Source organism: Anguilla rostrata, chromosome 16 (genome assembly GCF_018555375.3).
Source record: "Anguilla rostrata isolate EN2019 chromosome 16, ASM1855537v3, whole genome shotgun sequence".
NCBI classification, from domain to species: domain Eukaryota; kingdom Metazoa; phylum Chordata; class Actinopteri; order Anguilliformes; family Anguillidae; genus Anguilla; species Anguilla rostrata.
The window spans coordinates 31907504-31925549 of record NC_057948.1 but is presented as its reverse complement, the minus strand read 5'-3'; the positions used below and the strand labels follow the sequence as shown (position 1 = coordinate 31925549).

The 18046-nt window shown below is 42.0% G+C and overlaps 2 protein-coding genes across 5 annotated transcripts in view; both read right to left on the bottom strand.

Annotated features, from left to right (window-relative positions):
* The window catches only part of LOC135241640 (sal-like protein 1), a 241725-nt gene extending 234648 nt beyond the window's left edge, over window positions 1-7077 (bottom strand). The window contains exon 1 of the mRNA XM_064312184.1: window positions 6575-7077. The gene's annotated coding sequence lies outside the window, so the exon portion shown is untranslated. The remainder of the gene's footprint in view (window positions 1-6574) is intronic.
* A 3637-nt stretch (window positions 7078-10714) lies between these two features.
* Window positions 10715-18046, bottom strand: part of LOC135241956 (TOX high mobility group box family member 3-like) — a 51794-nt gene continuing 44462 nt past the window's right edge. For 2 of the 4 annotated variants that reach the window (XM_064312771.1, XM_064312768.1), the window contains exons 4-7: window positions 14003-14266; window positions 13469-13696; window positions 13242-13322; window positions 10715-12829 (exon numbers count right to left, since the gene is read on the bottom strand). In XM_064312771.1, the coding sequence (XP_064168841.1) occupies window positions 11993-12829; window positions 13242-13322; window positions 13469-13696; window positions 14003-14266 (1410 nt within the window). In that variant the 3' untranslated portion in view covers window positions 10715-11992. Of the gene's footprint in view, window positions 12830-13241; window positions 13323-13468; window positions 13700-14002; window positions 14267-18046 lie in introns of all 4 variants that reach the window. The other 2 variants (XM_064312770.1, XM_064312767.1) reach the window with 1 other exon arrangement.

The window sequence follows — 18046 nt, the reverse complement described above, 5'->3', positions numbered from 1 at the left end:
TATTTTCATAACTTGTTCATTTTTGTAAGATGATTAATGTTATTTTTCCTTTCTTTTGACTACTGTGCCAGTTCTGGAGGGAACTTTCCCAGCCAAATCCTGCTACAGCATATACTGTAAACCTCAAATAACATGTAAGTTTATGTGCTTGCTATAACATACAGACCACTATAAAAATCCAAAGTCACCGTAATATGGGTATGTAGACACGCAAGATCAGAGCTGTGTTTTCTGGAATGGCTGAGGTATTCTGGGCAAGAGCTACATTTGGATGTGAAGGCTATGTTTATTTTACTGGTTTATGCTGGGAAGAAACCAATTTGAATGGCTATGTGTGTATTTTTTTGTGTGTGCACGCGCATGTGCAAGCACGCGTGTCTGTGTGTGTGTGTGCGTGTGTGAACAACCGAGGGGTAAGGAGGTTATTCTAATGTGAAGGTGTGGAGGGTGCTGTACTGTCCACGGGGCGAACACAACCTCCCCAGCCTTCTCTCCCTTCCCCAGCCCCTCTCCCTCTCCTCTAATGTACAAACAATGAGAGAGCACAAACAATGGCTCACTCCGAGCACTGAATGAATTCTCAGGTCAAGCACTAAACCTCTTTTGACAGAAACACAACCCACACTTGTTCTCCTCGAGAGTGACTGACCCTCCCGGCAAAGGAATAATGAATTCTGGGTCTCTGCGTTAAGCATATTATACTTGGGGGGATTGTGTTGGGATTCACAAATTAAACAAAAATAAAAAAAGTGGATCAAGGCATTCTCCCCTCATCTCTCCCCAATGCCCATCGGTACTACAGAAAAGACAGTTACAGGAAGCCTAAATAAACCTAAACAAAAGAAGAAAAACACCATGTATGACCTCAGAGACTGAAATTTGCGCTTCAGCCAGAGCAGTCAACCATGGTGGTTGTGAAACCGGAGGCAGCATATCCAATTACACCTTATCAAGCTCATTATTAACGATGCAAGCATTAAAAGGAAATTAGTTGCACTTTACAATGTTTTTTTTTTTTTTAATAAAAAAAAAAACTACCGACGAAATTAGACAATTGGCAGCTCTTAGCAGTACTGCCAGAGAATACAATTTGAGAAGGTCAACAGTGTTTGAATGGGGAAGAATAAAATCAGTTTGCAGAAGAGGCCAAACATGGCAGCTCATTGAAAAATATCCTTTGGAAAGCCTCTCTCTCTCTCTCATATACATATATATATATATATATATATATACACACACATACACTGTATTTATATGAAAAGTGCACAAATTTGGACAAAGGCACCAGCCATCTTGTTTAAATAAGAATAAAGACTCTGGCCTTGGAACACCCAGTGGGCAGTGTTTGTGTCTCTGAAGTAGTTGTCGCGCCCCACAGTCGGCGCTGTAATAATGACCACCCTCGTGGGCGGTGTCCCAGGGCCAGGACGGTGTGCTAATGTTCATGAGAATCAGCAGCGGCGGCTGAGAGCGCAATCTGCCAGGCCGGAGATCTGAAGGCATGCAAGCTGTCGGGGAGTCCGTGACACCTCCCCATCGCCCCGCCTGCAGGTCAGCCGCCGTACATGTGGGGGGGCATTACCCACCTCACCCCCGCCCCCAAAAAAGAAGAGAAGGGATGATGCAAATCACACTGCAGGTCAACAATGAGAGAGAGAGCCGGGCAACGCAGCAATACCGGAGATCTCTGGCTGTCCTGAGCAAAGCCAACGTAAAAAGGCTTTATTGTCGCTTCATTTTTGTTAAATACACACTTAAAACTGTTTTTACATGAGATAGATACATTTTTAATCGTCTTGCTACCTTACCACATTTTGTTAGAATGGTTTATGCGCTTTGTATTTTCTATATGTTCATATGCTATATGTGTCTGCTTTACATTAATTTAATAATGAAGGTCTATGCATCCATAAACCGTATTAACTTTAAGTTGTATGTACCTCAGCTTACATGTATGTTCCCTTTGTGAAAGGCATTACGGTGTACATGCATGTGACAGGCTTCCACCGTCATCACACTCTGTTTAATTGCCGGTCCCACAAGCGAGCGCACAGTCGCTAAAATCCTTAAACAAACCCGGGATCTCCCCCCGCTTCTCCCTCAGGGTTCCTTTCTGGAAAACTTGTCGGTTTACAGGGTCAAAGCCAGCCCTCTGCCCATTAACCTAAAGTCAGGACTGTTTCCATTTGATTTTCAGGTGCCTCATTAATTTTCTCACCCTAAGTAGAAAGGGCGGAGATGACTGTAGGTAGCCCGCATTTCCAGCCATTTATTATCAACTGACCTATTGGGGCTTTGTGTCTTGTCACTGACAGATGGATTAAATGTTGAGTGTTTAACCCTGTCCCTTGGCTTTGCCCAATATTGTACACTTAATTTCTTGTTTTGTTTTTTTTTTAAACCTCTGAACATCTGAAACCCAGCAGTTTTAGTCACCAGCTTCACATAATTTTTTTTTTTTTTAACACACCGAACTTGTGTCTAACCTTTCCCTGGCTTCCTTTGTTTGCCTTTTGTTTCGCAACAGCTGTTGTCGTGCGTTTTTTTTTTTTCTTTTTTTCTCTCGGTCAGCTGTGATTGCTTGAGGCGAAACAGGAGCAGATGGTGTTTTGCTATGCATGAATTGAGCGTTAGAAGAGTTTTGGACTGAATAGGCCAAGTCTGAATGGTGTCTATGCAGCACCTGCCCCCCTCTTAGCTGCGAGAACACATCACGGTAGCATGATCTGTCTCTGTTCTCCCCCCCCCCGCCCCCATTGGATGGAGGAAAAACACTAGGAGAACCTTGTTGGGTTCTGTCCATATTTATTGATCTTCCTCAGAGCAGTGGCATAATGTGGTACACAGTCAATTTGAGTTAATTGGATATGACACAGCATGCACATGCAATCTATCATTTCAGTCTCCTGGTGCACTTTATCAGTTTTGTTGCCATAGAAACATGCGAGCTCAGTAATAGCTTACATTAATGGGCTAAGTAAGTTGCAATGGAAAGCAATTTCAGAGTGGGGTTCTGCAAAGAATACAAAAGCTTATTGGAGACCAATGAAGGGAAATGGATCATAACAATATGAGGGGAAAAACAGCCACGGCCGTAGCAGCAAAATTTCAGAAAGAAACTTCAGCTCGTCACATACCACGGGCTTGATATGAGGACATTTTTCAAACCCCTGGATAGTGTTCTGTCTTAATACAGAAACAACTCGAATCGCTGACAGCTTGCTGTGCCATTACAAAATAAAATATGTCTGTGCAAACCAAACGCTGTGCTGTGTACAGAATCTAAATGAAAAGAAATAAAATGTGTGCATACAGAAGCAGGTCTTAATGTAGCTCTCTCCAGTGGATATTCAAACTAAATATTATCAGTGGCGTTTTTTTTCCTCTTTCTTCCCTGCTTTCCTTCTTTCTTTCTTCCTTCCTTCAATGGTGTTTTCTTTCCTTTTTCTTTCTTTGTTTCTTTTTCTTTCTTTCTTTCTTTCTTTCTTGATACCATTCTAAAGAGTTAAGAATTAAATTAGAATTAAATCATTATAGAATTTCTCAGGGATGTATTCCTGAGGCTGTGTGTCGGTTCCCTATCCTTGACAGCATCTGTGTGTGAAAAGTTTAGTTTCTATTGTTGCTTGACTCTTTTGTGCATTGGCTGGAGTTTAACATTTGCTCAATGACCTTTTAAGGGGAACACTGGAGACTGTTTAAAGTATCCCTGACTGTACTTAAGGAATTTGATCCAGTTGCTGTGTGCTGCCCTAACCTTTGCTGGAAGTTTGCAAAAAAAAAAAAAAAAGTTTTAAAGTGGTCAGCTAAGGCTTTGCTCTGACTGCAGTAGAAGGATTTAAATGACACGGAGAAAAAATATTTTTTCCCCCACTAAGAGGCCCCTCCCTGCAAGGCTCTTGACACATTACCAAACAAAACTGCACTTCAACTGACTGAGGAAAAGGAAGGGCGGTCAATAGCCATGGCAAGAAGTGGAGTCAAGGGCAGAGTGAAACGCTTATTAAGAGAGAATTGCGAAACACGTCAAGTCAAATCAAGACTAAGCCACGTCTTATGAAATGTAACCCGGCTGCTATTAGTGGTTAATATCCAGTGTTCATACTCAAATCCCCCCCGAAATGCAAAATAAGGCAGCTTACACAGTCTACTGCTTATTAGTTCTGCATTACATTAACATGTCAACGTTGGCTCCTGGATGGTGGGTTCCAAGGATTAGCCCTTGGTGAACCAACACCTCAGATTCTGGAATGGAATTCTGACCCTTGCCAGTACTGAAGAGCGCTACAGCATCACACACATCCGGACATTACTGTCGCCCAGAGGTGGTGGTGGTTAACGTAGGCAGGACGTTCGCCACCACATCATGTGACAGCGGCTGCCCGAAGCCATCCAAACGAGCCGCATTATTGGCTCAGTCCGACGGCACAACGTCTAAGAACCGGCATCCTCCTGAACACACCTCCGAAGATGAGCACATTTGTCAAGACAAGGGGGGGGGCGAGAGTAGCAAAGCAGTTAAGATTTCTCATTCCACAATCAATGAGCATAAAAAATATAGGTATTAAAGTTTCAGAAAACTGCTAATTTGACTGGACTAAAAGTCATTAAATAATCCATCACTCCCAAAAAACAGAACTGATGACTAATTCAAATTCAATAAAACAACATACATTGAAAGAAAAGGTCTTAAATTAAGGGAGGGAAACATTTTGACAGAACAAAGCACAATTTGATATTACATTAATCACCATATTCAAAATCTTGTACAGCCAGCATGAAGTAAGCTTTGTAAAATAATCTCCATTGGCATTAAAAAAAAACTGCCGCAGTTCTGTTCAGAATCCAGAGATGAAGACAGACACTCCCTGATGCAAACAGGCCTGTGGTTTCTCTGTATTCCTGGCTAGCAGAAAACTGGTCTTTTTAAATGTAAAGCACAATAAAATCATCAATGAAAAGTATCCTTAAATTATAATTATTTCACATTGTAATGAAGCAACAGATGGAACATTGTTTGTAGAAATTGCATTGCTTCCTGCAATAATAAAAACGTAAGGACAAACAACAATGAGAACAGCATTAGTAGTAGTGGTCCAAGGGCAATACATTCATTAATGAAGTCCACACTGTAGCATTCTGTCAACTTTTTGACTGTTTTGTAAAGGCACCAAAGTTTGCCAGCACAGAAATATCCAAGTGTAACAAAAAAAAGGTAACATTGGTTCTCTGCTCCTGTCAAGGTTGTAAATCCTCACGAAGAAAGAACTACCTGAGGAGAGGGATGGTGGGGGTGGGTAGGAGGGGGCGGATGGGGGGTGGGGGGTAAGAACAAGTGCTCTGTACTCCACTTGGTAATGTAAAGCTCCAACCTATTCCAACAGCAATTCTCACTCTCTTCGGTTACCATTTGCAATCAAAAGCTCAAACATTCACATTATTTTTCTCCAAACCCGGTGTATTTGCCTTTCCAAGCAATTTGTTTGGGTTCCTGTTAATACCCGAGCAAATCATAGGTAATGAAGTATAACCAGGGGTAGTCTGCCTCCTTGGTGAAAGTGGCATTCACTGTTCATGGTTATACTACGCCTAGTAATTGTGATGACTGCAGCAGACTGTATATAATGAAGTAAATTAGACTGTACCTTAAAGAAGGTTAGGGAAAGAAAATAATAAAATTACTATCCAAAAAAAAACAAAAAAAAAACAGTCACCGAAAAGCTTGTAGCCTGTTTCAGCAAATGACTCATTAAAAGGGCATTGAGTACAGAGTAATTGCCATGCTCTTTAGATAGACATTATTACTCAGTCTGCTTAGCATTTGTTGAAATATTACATACAAAATGATGCATTCTTATTTGATCCTGTATGATAGCTGCATGCACAGATTCCAGTACCCATTATATATATATATTTCTTCAACTGAAAATACCATGAAAGAAACGAGAAACTGCAAACCGAGCAGTGGAGATTCTCGCATAAACCAGACACTCCCCAAGCCTTTTCATCGCAAAAAAAAAAAAAAAAAAACCCTGAAGCATTTAATCCATAATACATTAAACAGCCTGCATAGTTATTTGTTACTGTGATAAGGCCAACATGAACTCCGAATCATACTATTAAAAAATACTATCATACTATTAAAACTGCGTAACAAGAATTGTGTATACATCACTTATAAATTGAAGAAGCACATGTTAAACTTTCTTTTGAAGTTTTGCCACAGTGTTATTCGCTGTTGCACAGGCCACAACCGGAAAACCAATCAACAAGCGCTACTTTCTTCACGTTTCTGGACGTATACTAGTACCGGTACCGGAAAAACAGTGTCATAACATAACAAGAAAATAACAGCATATGCCACGCATGCAATTACTTTGTAAGCGTGTTTACACTGGGTGTAAATATATGTCCGCGAGTCACAAGGAGAGTCGTCCATTCCAGATGTCCCCACACCAGTACTTTGCTTACAGTTATGAGTTATATTTATATTAAGCTATCGTGCTCGTTCATAAGGCTTAAACTACTTAACTGTTACTGCAGGCTACAGCATGTTACTTCGGGTTAGACCTACCGCTTGAAATGCGTTGCTTATAGCTATCGTTGCTTTTCCTTGGTTGCTTGGTCTCTTGAGGATAGCCCACTAACACTGGTCTTCCAAAGTTCAATAAACAGGTCTTCCATTCGTGTCCAACATCCATGTTTTTTCCCCTGCCATTTTGCTCATATTTTCCCCTCCATGGCTCTCTCAGATGAGGTCAATGGCAAGTTATATTGTTGGAAACTAATGTACCGGTGCCGTGGAATATTTTTTCGGGAGCAAATACGACATTGCGGCCATTAAAACAAACAAGTAGATCTCACAAGCAAGCAAAGTTGTTGACACGCGGAACACTTTGTTTTATAGATTTCACTCATAGTCATGAAACAACTGTTTTGTAACACGGCACTATTTGATTAGTTAGTAGCAGTAGTTTAAATTGCGCTGTCTCCCTCACGATCCAGCACGAACCACAGACTCACCAAGCTTCATTGCTTTTAGAGTAGGCCCTAATTCAGAATAGGCCCTAATTTAGAGCGGGCAAAACTGTGGACTACAATTGATTGCTTCTAGCCTGCAGCATTCCAAAGGAGATCAGCACAATTTACTGACTTGGTGAGACCAATTTATTTATTTATTTGTTTGTTTGTATGTTTGCTTGTAACACCGATCCATGTATAGATTATTAAAGTATTTGTAGCCATCTCAGTGGAGTTGATATTAGAAGGACTGTGACATTCAGCATTCTTGCACCCTACATTATTTAGTTAAAATATACTTTCATTAAGGCACAGACATAAATTAGAAGAAAAAAGTCACCTTAAAAACTCAGACTGAAGCTCGTATAGGTGCATTATTTCATTTGAGGCAAACTTCATCTGTACATCTGGAAGCTATCACTGGCGCATGCTAACCTTGGTATCCTTTCACAGTCTAATACAGACTACCTAAATAAAAATAAATGCAAACAAAACATTATTTTAAATGGATATTAAAGTCCATATGAAAGTACAGTTTGCAGTTTTGTTTAAACAGATAATTTATCAGTGCTTTCCAACAGCAGTCAATATATAACTTGCACGTGAATAAGTGGTGAAAGATTTTATAGTGAAATCACAGGCTTGACTCTGAACATCTGTAGCTGCTTCTCACTTGCCTCGAGGATATTAGCCGTAAGGGTTGCCTTCACGTCCCCCTGCCTGACATCAGACACGTAAATATGGGTCATATCATCTGCAACATATCCTTTTTTATCTATGCATTTATACCAAAAGCAATCTTTCCATAAAGGTTTGATCTGTGGACTTACATGGTAAATGTTTGGGCTGGCTGTGTCACAGCAGAGCGAAGTTGTAAATCGTAAAAACCTTAGTTTGAAATTGTGACCACCATACGCGAAATAATTTATTGATGGTGCTTCCACAAATATTCCTAATCGGCTCATCCAGAAGAGGCTCAGCTGTTATAAAATGGCCATTTGCAACATGGTACGGTCACTCGCAAAACATCAAGCAACAAAGCCTGGCAGTGTAGCATCCCTCCACTGTCAATATATTTATTTCCCAGCAGAATCCTCTTCTGTCAACTATCATGTGAATACACAACAATGGCGTCGATGAGGTTCATTATCCTTGTGTGTGTGTGTGTTGTTTTCTTCTTCTCATTATTACAATATTCCTGCATTAACAATATGGCCACTGTACTACCATTACAGTGTTCCACCTGTTTTGTGGGGTTAGCTTGGGTCGAAAAAAAATCTGAAGCCAAAAAAAAAAAAAAAACAAGCTTATTGGGGAAGTCTGTAGTCCTCTCAGCAGGAGCAGGTGTTGAGAAGCGCTAGCTCATCTGCATGTGGCTTTGTGAAGAGGGCCCGTGTTAATTAAAGATGAGGAAATGCGGTAGATTTTCTTCTGTGACAGTAAACCTGCCACATGGTTTTAGCGATGCGGGTCAACAGCGGTAGGGGTTATCGTGGCGACCGCATTGTATCTGTGCAGCGAGCGAGAAAACGTAGCGCCGTGTTGAGCCATAAAAAACAGCTTTCGCAACTGACTCCTCCAGCGCCTGCTCTGCACTACAATGCACTTGACAGAAATGAGAAAAAGGCTTCTTCTTCTTCTGTTGAATAATACAGATTATTTCGGTTATACAACTGCACTGATTCAGATAGGATATGGATATGAATGGAGGGGGGAGAAAAACCTTTTCGCATGTATTTTGTAGTTTGGAATTATTTATGGTTTCTGCTTCTACATGCACACTAAAATATTTGCCCAGTAATGTATTTGGAATGTGAAATGTAATAAACTGAATTCAGCATGACCAGAATCAGAGGGGGGAGTGTACTTCTCTGTTGAATAAAACAATACAAACCATTCAACATTCATTTGAGATTATATAAATAAAACAATTTTCAGCTGCTGATATACAGTATGTAATGTGTGTGTGTTTTTTTTTTTTTTTTGGCTCATGTACTTCCATAGCCTTCATTAACCATCACAAAATAAATCATCTCTGTTAAATATTTGGTTACAGTGAACCCAGTGTGATGTGGTTATGGGGTAAAAGAAAAAAAACATCAGCATGCATTATTAATATCTCTCACCATAAATCTGCTTGGAACAATAAAATTCCATTTCCCAGAGCCTTGTTATTGCATTTTTAAATCTTGTGTTTGGTAGCCATGGACACCCATTTCAACATTCCCTATTAAGATTCAGGTCATGCACAAGACTTGCTGTTTCTAATTTTCATTTTATCATAAGCGGTTTAAGAATTTTTGCCAGTGCTTATTTGCAGTTTTCCAACAGACCACTTCAGTACAGATTCTGACAGGACAGATGCTGCAATTAATCATGCAGGAGAAATGGGAATTGCAGCCACAATGAACCCGAAAAGGAAATCATTACTGCTGCTGCTTTTGTTCCAAAAAAATCTGAACACATTTTTTTTAATTTTTTTTTTAAATAAATGAATTTCAAAAAATGCACTTAGAATTCTCCACTTTCCAAATATGCTATGTTCCAAAGACTTTTCTCACCAATTTTAGCTTTATGTTGTGCTTGAGAATAACCTTCCCACCCCCCACCCCCAGCCAGAAGCACACCCGTCCAGCTGCTTCACACACTTATTGTGGATTTATGATAATAGGTGTTTGCCACCCTTCCCTCCTCCAGTCTCCATTTTTGCAGTGAGAATAGAACACCTGGAGGACGTGCAGAAACTGTGGCCATTCAGACGCACACTGCATCAGGAAAAAAAAAAAAAAAAAAGCCAGAGAAATTGGTTTGTGCAGGAGAGTGAGAATGGAGATGGTTATTGAGACAGATATCAGTTACACGGCTGACCCTGTCCGGTTTGGAGCACTGTTTGTTTATCACACTCAAATTAACGTGACGTTGGTCGTTAAAAAACTAGGAAACGGGAACAAAACATAAGGACGGAGTGTAGCACAGTGGGTAAGGAACTAGACTTGTAACCGAAAGGTCGCAGGTTCGATTCCCGGGTAGGACACTGCCGTTGTACCCTTGAGCAAGAAATTTAACCGAAATTGCTTCAGTATATATCCAGCTGTATAAATGGACACAATGTAAAATGCTATGTAAAAAAGTTGTGTAAGTCGCTCTGGATAAGAGCGTCTGCTAAATGCCTGTAATGTAATGTAAATGTAATATAAGAGCTTAGATCATTCTTTGTTGCCATTAACCCCCCTTTCCGTTGTAATGTCTTGTCAAGCAAAAGTTCTTCTTAAGAATCTTTAGCGCTTGCATGAATGGGTTCCTTCAATTACAGGTGATCAGTTATTCCTAATTGCAAACAAGGAAGTAAAAAATAGAATACTTATTGCAAGACTTGGTGTGGTGCGTATATTAGACTTAGAATGAGTTTGCTCTGTTTTTCCCTGTACAACCAAGCTACAGTTTAAACTTAACTTGCCTATTAAGAGCTCGAAACAAGTTGCGTTTTATAGGGAATGCATTTATTCTAAAGACAGAGGTAAAAAGCGAGTGATTTTTTTCTTCCTCCAAGCAGAATACAAACAACTGAACTGCAGCTACTGTAATGCATAAAAAGTATAGAACAGCAAAAATACACTATATCAGTGTAAGAGAGCCACAGGTTATCTTACCAGTGTTTTAATTAAAGCTTCACACATGAAAACTTAACAACATGTGATATGAAAGATGTACATCTTTTTCCTCTTTTTATTTTTTTTTTTTACAGATTTATCTACAGCTGGCACAAAGTACTCCCACACCTTTGTAATTGGCTTTGACAGTGCAAAAAAAATGGTTCTGCTATGTCTTTTTTTCTCATAGTCTGTGATAACAAGGGATTGGATAAAAAGTACATTAAGCTTCAAATCATCAAAATTAAAGTAATTTATACTTACAATAAAATATTTGCTTTCAACGCAAAATACAAAAAAAAAACAGGAACATAATTTATGGGTCTATTAAAAGTCAGGTACTGTAAATATAGTACATGAATACAAAAGGGTGATCTTTTTTTTTGGAGTGCCATTATGTATTTTCAATTTTCAAATATATTTTTCTGGTAGTAGAACTGGTCTGATTTTCTCTCGCATCCAGACATACACACAGATTATTAAAGTTTTGATGTAAAATTACATGGAGTCGGGTTTTTTAAATTTATTCCTTTATCTTTGCCTTATCAGTTCCTCCATCAAACAACCCTTGTGACTGAAGTTCCACTCCAACTCAAGATGGTCAGACAGTACGTGGTAAATAAACTGTACTCTGGTATCTTCCATCTTGAAATGCAGCACGAATTGAACTTGTACCTTCTCATTGGCAATAATTAAACAGTATAATCTGCTGGAATGTTGAGGGGGAAAGAGAAGAAAATATTACATTTTCACAATATACTGGCCTCTGAAGAAATGCACATATTTGTCAGAATTGAGACTGGTTGCCAGTGTTGTAAATCGTCGAGTCTCAGCATCACCCTTTTGTTTAAAGGGTTTCCTTCACGAAAATCCGCAGAGAAGTTCTTCTATGCTCCGGTGTCGCTGTCCCAGTCTGCTCATTTTGTCCGTTAATGAAGCAATACCACCATAAATAAAGCTCTGCCATTCAACAAGAACAGGACATCTCATCGCAAATATTACAGCGTACCATTTCAATTACACGCCCTAAATCAGTGTTCAGTTCAAGACTGAGAGAAATTTAGAGGGAAAAAAAAAACAGCAAACAAACAAACAATGGGCATTCAGTCTTTGCTGTTTGTCATAACACAGCCTATTTTATAGACAAAATTCTTCTCAGAGGTGTCCCTTTATGCATTCCTTTCTGCATATTCATCAAGAACAGTGGACAGTTCCTTTTAAAATGTACCGATTCTCACACACTTCTTAAGTGCAACGTAGAAAAGCAACGCGGAGTGATGCTTTTTATTATATTCGTTTTTTTTCTTTGAATAGATTTTGGCTCAGTAGATGCTGACCTGGGACAGGACCTGGGCGTGGGCATGTGCCTGTATTTGGGACGGGTGCTGTTGCTGGGGGGTCGGCTGGGGGCTGCCCATTGAGGCGGACCCCCCCACGGACTGGGGCGTCGCCGGGGAATGCTGGGGCGGGGAGCACTGCGATTGATGCTGCTGCTGCTGCTGCTGCTGGAGCTGCTGAATTTGTTGCTGGTGCAACTGCTGCATCTGCATGTGCTGCAGCTGCATGTGCTGTTGCTGCATCTGCTGCTGCTGCTGTTGCTGCTGCTGATGCTGCTGCAGGTGGTGCTGCTGCAGCTGCTGCTGGAGGTGCTGCTGGAAATGCTGCTGCTGCATCTGCTGCTGGATCTGCTGGTGGTGCAGCTGCTGCTGCTGCATCTGGTGGTGCTGCAGATGCTGCTGCATCTGGTGCTGCTGCTGCTGCTGCGACGGCGGCGGCGGCTGCATGGGGGGGCTCATCTGCACGGCGGCAGATCCGCCCGGGCCCATCCCACCCCCGCCACCGCCACCGCCCCCCCCACCGCCCATCTGACCCATCAGCTGCGCGTTGGGCCCGCCGGGGCCGGAGGCCATGCTCTGATTGGCCACCGCCACGGAGGTGACGATCTGGCCGCCGGGCAGCCTCATCTGCAGAGGCTTGGGGGCGATGGCGCGCGGGAGGGCCTGCTGCAGGGCCTGCGCGGCAGCCGCCGCCGCCGCCGCCGACATGGCGGGGTGCTGGCCCAGCGGCGAGTTGAGGATCAGCGACGGCGACAGGTTGGTGGAGGCCAGCGTCTGCTGCACCGAGCGCATGGTCTGAGCCTCTGCCGACTCCGCGGCCGCCTGGGCGGGAAGGGGACGGGGGAAAAGCGGCCGTCAGTGAAGTTAAAATAATCCAATAGCGCAGCAGCTAGCCGATCTGAATTATTATTTCAGAACATGGACGTAACTGGTACAGCATAGGTACTACTGAGAGGTTAGTATTCATCTCCGAATGCTCATGTACACGAATCTTCTGTGACAGAAGGCTCAGGCATATTTGCACTCATGTAAGCCATCTCAAACAAAATTTCACTGATTAGACAGGCTTGTCACATTTGGATTGTTAATGCTTCTGAGTTGCGGATCGAATGCAGCCAGAGCACGGCACATTTGCACACATCCTCACTGAGAGACCTTGCATGTATAATTCACACAGGATTCGACAGAGTAAAGATTGATCCTGTGTTTAGCCCATGTGAAAAAAGAAGCTCACCTTTGATACCAGACTGGCACGGTATGCAGCAAGGGCTTTCAGGTAGTCCTTTTTGGCCGCTTCTGTTTTGCTCTTGTAGACCTGAATTAAAATAAAGGATATGTTTGTAGAGAAGGTGATGCATAGAATAGAATGCAATTCGCAAAATGTATTACAAAAACAACTAACAGACAGTTACGTGTGTTTGTACACAGAATCTGTGTCCCATTATAGACCTATTATATTACCTGCTTCTGTTCTTCGCCAAGGCCGTCCCACATGGAGGCTACTATTTTGGAAACCTCCCCGAAGGTGGCGTTGGGGTTCTGGCCCTTGATGGCGGCCTGGGTGTCCCTGAAGAACAGGGCGTAGGCGGAGACGGGCTTCTGCGGCTCGTTGGGGTCCTTCTTCTTCTTCTTCTTGGGCGTCTTGGGCTTTTTAGCGGCGTCTGGAGCGGGCCGCTTCTCCCCGATCACCTGCTGCGGAACAAACGGCCATCTTTAACAGACCTTCAGACGATGACCTGGTGACCGTACTGTCAGAGAGTTCCTCTCAACTGTACCGTTACAGGTATCAAATGAGTCCCAGGAGAGCTGTGCATAGCACGTGAGATATAGATGCATTATGAAAATGAAAAATATGAATGGGGTACTCATGTACACATTTGTGGAACTGTAGATCCATGACAATGAGGAACTACCATATTTTGCCCCAAGAAAATGTCAAAAGTCTCACGTTTTGTTGAGTCGTGTATTGTGTAAAGTCAAAATACACACACTCACCCTGTTGCCATCATCCTGGTCTTCTTCGTTGATTGAGCTAGACGGGGAAGGTGTGGCAGACTTGCTGGCTGGCGGTGACGGTGAGGTGTGAGGGATATTTGGCCCACTCATGTTTAAGCCCAGTTGAGCGTTGAGCTGGGATTGGTTGATTGTAGTCAGCTGGTTTCGGGACATCATGGCAGCAGGGTTGCTCATGTTGATAATGGATCTCATGACCATAGCAGGGTTGGGATGATATTGGCGATGGTGGGCTTGGCCAGAGTTCTGAATCAGAAAGAAAAAGTGGGAGAATCACTGTAAAAAGCCGTGAAATTAAAATAAGAGCACCACAGCCAGCTAACCAGAATTATTATTTCAGAACACAGACCTAACTGGTATATAGTAAGTACTACTGAGAGGTTAGTATCCATCTCCAACTGCTCATGTACACAAATCTTCTGTGACAGAAGGCTCAGGCATATTTGTACTCACGTGAGCCATCTCAAACAAAATTTCACTGATTAGTCAGGTTTGGCACATTTGGATGTTAATTACATCTTTCACACATTTTAATTTGTACCATATGCAAGCATATTAATAATAATAGTCTCTGCCTGCATCTTACCAGCTTAGAATGTTCAGATATTACATGCCTATTGGAGTACTGCAAACATAGCAATAGTAAGCAAATATTGTTTTAATCACAAAAAACACACTAAAAAACAAAACCTATATTACTTCCAAAACCACAGCGAACCTCCCAAAATGAGCGCAGCTATGTAAATCTATCCGATTTCATTCCTTTCGATGCTGAAATGGATATGCAGGGACGAGACACCTACGGAAAAACGATCCTTTACACTGGCCAAAACACAAACATGGCGGGAACGCTGTTAGGCTGCCCGGCCTGCCTCGTGATGTTACTTTACATAAACGCTCCGGACGAAGCGTTTCGGTTGCGTTCAAAAGCTTTTATGGAAAGCGAGGGGAGATGGTGGCATTGATTGTGCCGAGAGTGAAATTACTGGTGCTGCCACTCTTCCAGAGGGAAGACGGATCAAGGGGGCACGAGCACTGACAAGGAATAGTGAGCACAAAAAAAAAAAAAGGTGATTTGTTCTCCCTCAGCACATCCATCCGGTATTCAGCAGCACAAACTCAATCTCTTTCAACATCAACACAATGTCAAGAATGCACTGCGCCTGCCTTTATTGAAAAGATGATGTCCCTTTTTTCTTCATGCAATATTCTGTGTAGGCCTACACCTTTTTCAAATACAAAAAAAAAACACCTTTTGCAGCCTGTTTGATATCCACGACATCCGGCACTAGCCAGAAGCACATTTTACAAGCCAATAACACTATTCAGTGCGTCTATGATGCTGCTTATTTAAATATGCTTTGATGGCATAACTTATCCCAGGTCAATTCTAATTGTGGTATACAAACAATACGAAATGACAGATATTTAATGATCATCTGATTCAAAGAAATGACACCGTAGACCTAATTTTTTTAAATGAGAGATAATTGAGCAAATAAACAGTAACAATCTGTTTATTTAAATCTCTTTATTATTATCCAGCAAGATAAGGACGTGCTGTCGACACTTTCTACAGTAACTGCAAAACAGAACTTTAAACAGACGCTGACAGACTCGACTCCAAGCCTCATACACTATGCAAACAAATGCCATTAAAACCAGGAGGAGTGCACTAGTATCAATATAAACCCTGGGCAGCTCTACTTCACATTTCATTGGGATGGGAGCGTTATTAAAACCGATCCTGGAAAACTGGCGTTCAGCACCGTCGCTGGTCGTGAGCCAGCCATCACATCTGTTGGATTAAGTAATGCATTAAAGGACGAACGGACACGCAGGAAGGGTTCGAGGGTCACGAGGGTTCGAGGGTTCGAGGGAGCAAGTGAAGCAGAAGCACGAAGCCTCACAGAGGCTACACTGTATGTATGTTTTTTTTAAAGGGGGAGGGGCACTGAGCAAAGGTATTTGGAATGTAGGTGTAAAGAAATGGCATTTGAGCGGCCTAAAAAGTCACGTGCCTCTCCCCCACTGTGAATGCTGAGCCCCCCCGCCACCCCCCCTCACCGCCCTTCTCCTGCGAGCGTGCGGACTGACTCACGTGGAGTTTGCTCAGGACCCCTCCAAATTCTGTGTTTACTTGCCAAGATTTTGGGATAGAACTGCAGCCCCCTCTCGATATGTTTGCTCTGCAACCTTCCACCAGAAGCAAAGTTTGCGGCTGTCCACAAAAAAAAAATCAACAGGAAAAGTGAACGCGCAAATGTGGCCATTTCGTCTGCCCGTTCGACAAATTAGTGATTACATAAACTCCATATATCCACTCTCCCTCCTCTAAATTAAGAGTTGCAAAGCAAATGTGGGAAGAAACAAAGCTGTGAAAACAGCTTGACATCTACCCTAACGCGCAAAAGCTAACACAGGCCAACTGGAGAACAACTCAATGAGTCAATCAAATGTACCAAGGCCAGAATCTTGTTGAAGAGCCTAAGGTATGTGCCTGCAGACACTGGAACCAGAATTTGGGGGAGGTGGGGAATTTATTAACGGAGGCACCGTGTAAGCTATAACTGGCTGAATGGAATGCTAACAAGTTCAATTTCTGTCCAATCAGCGACAGTGCTCTTGGAAATGTTTCATTGCAGGAGTGGAATAAAATCATCTATATGGTAATTATGAAGACGAATCCCCCTCAGTTACTTTCACCAGCATGAAAGGTCAGTCCTATTAAAGATAGTTTATCAGTCCCCTACACATAATTCCTTCACTGTGCTTTTAAAACAGGAGCACCGTTTTATTTTCCTCCACTTAGAGCAACCAGAAGACTTTAGCACTGAAAATAGGCGAAAAAAAATCATCACAGTGCTAGGAAGAGTATAACAGGATGTGGACTCATTGTTTTTCACCCCTCCTTCCTGCCCACCAGACATCTCTCATTTTATATTTTGTCTCCTTCTTCCTGAGCCGACATTTCTCATTTTATATTTTGTCTTTTGCTCAAACATAATCTCTGTCTTGTTCCTTTTTCTCCCTCTCCCTCTCCTCCCCCCCCCACCCTTTTTCATCCTTCCCCAGTCAAGATAGAGTCTGCCCCTCCCCTTCCCCCATCCTTCACTCATTTCTCCTGGTGCACTGTGGGTATTTAAAACTTGTTCAACATGATTTCATTTCATTTCAAACACTGCCCGAGAAAACGAAATTACAGAATCAATCATACAGAGGGTCAGGCTGAGACTTCATCACACATACTGCATGCTTGCATGAATATCTTTCATTTCTGACTGACCCAATATGTCACAATAGCTGTCTGGTCACACAAAAAAATAAAGAAAAAAGGAAGGGGGAAGAAATCCTATTTCTGAAATTGATGTACAACTGATGTCAATGCTACTCAGCTTGGACTAGAGATAACAAAAAGTGCACAGAAAAAGGTTTTTAAAAGCTCATATTTTCCCGTTTCAAAGAGATGTTCTATTCTGCGCGCTGTCACTTTCCAGATGATTATCTAAACAGAAAACCAGCAAGAAGCCAGGGTTTTTTTTTTTCCTTCTTCATTCATTTATTTATTTAATGAAAAATAAGCTAAGTGACCAGAACCTTTACAGTGATTTTTTTTTTTGGTAATGCCTTGGAGCCAAGATTTCCTTTTCAGCACAATGCCATGAGCCAATCTAATATAAATCAGGAGCACAATAGCGCTAGAGTAACAGCTATACACACACATAGCGAGCGGGTCAGTGTCAGCCAGCTGCTCTTTGTCAAGGTGGATGTGTTCCGCGAGCAAATCGAATATAAATCATACGCACAATAGCAGTTGAGTAACAGCTACACACACACAGTGAGTAGGTCCCTGTCAGCCAGCTGTTCCTCGTCAAGGTGGATGTGATCCAGCCAAGCGCCAGCCAAGGCTGTAGCACACCACAGAAGGGGAAGAGAACTGTGGCTCATTGCACTCAGTTATAATCTAATATAATCTGCTCTTCTCAATATTTCAGATAGAAAAATCCTTAAACCGTTCCATTAACA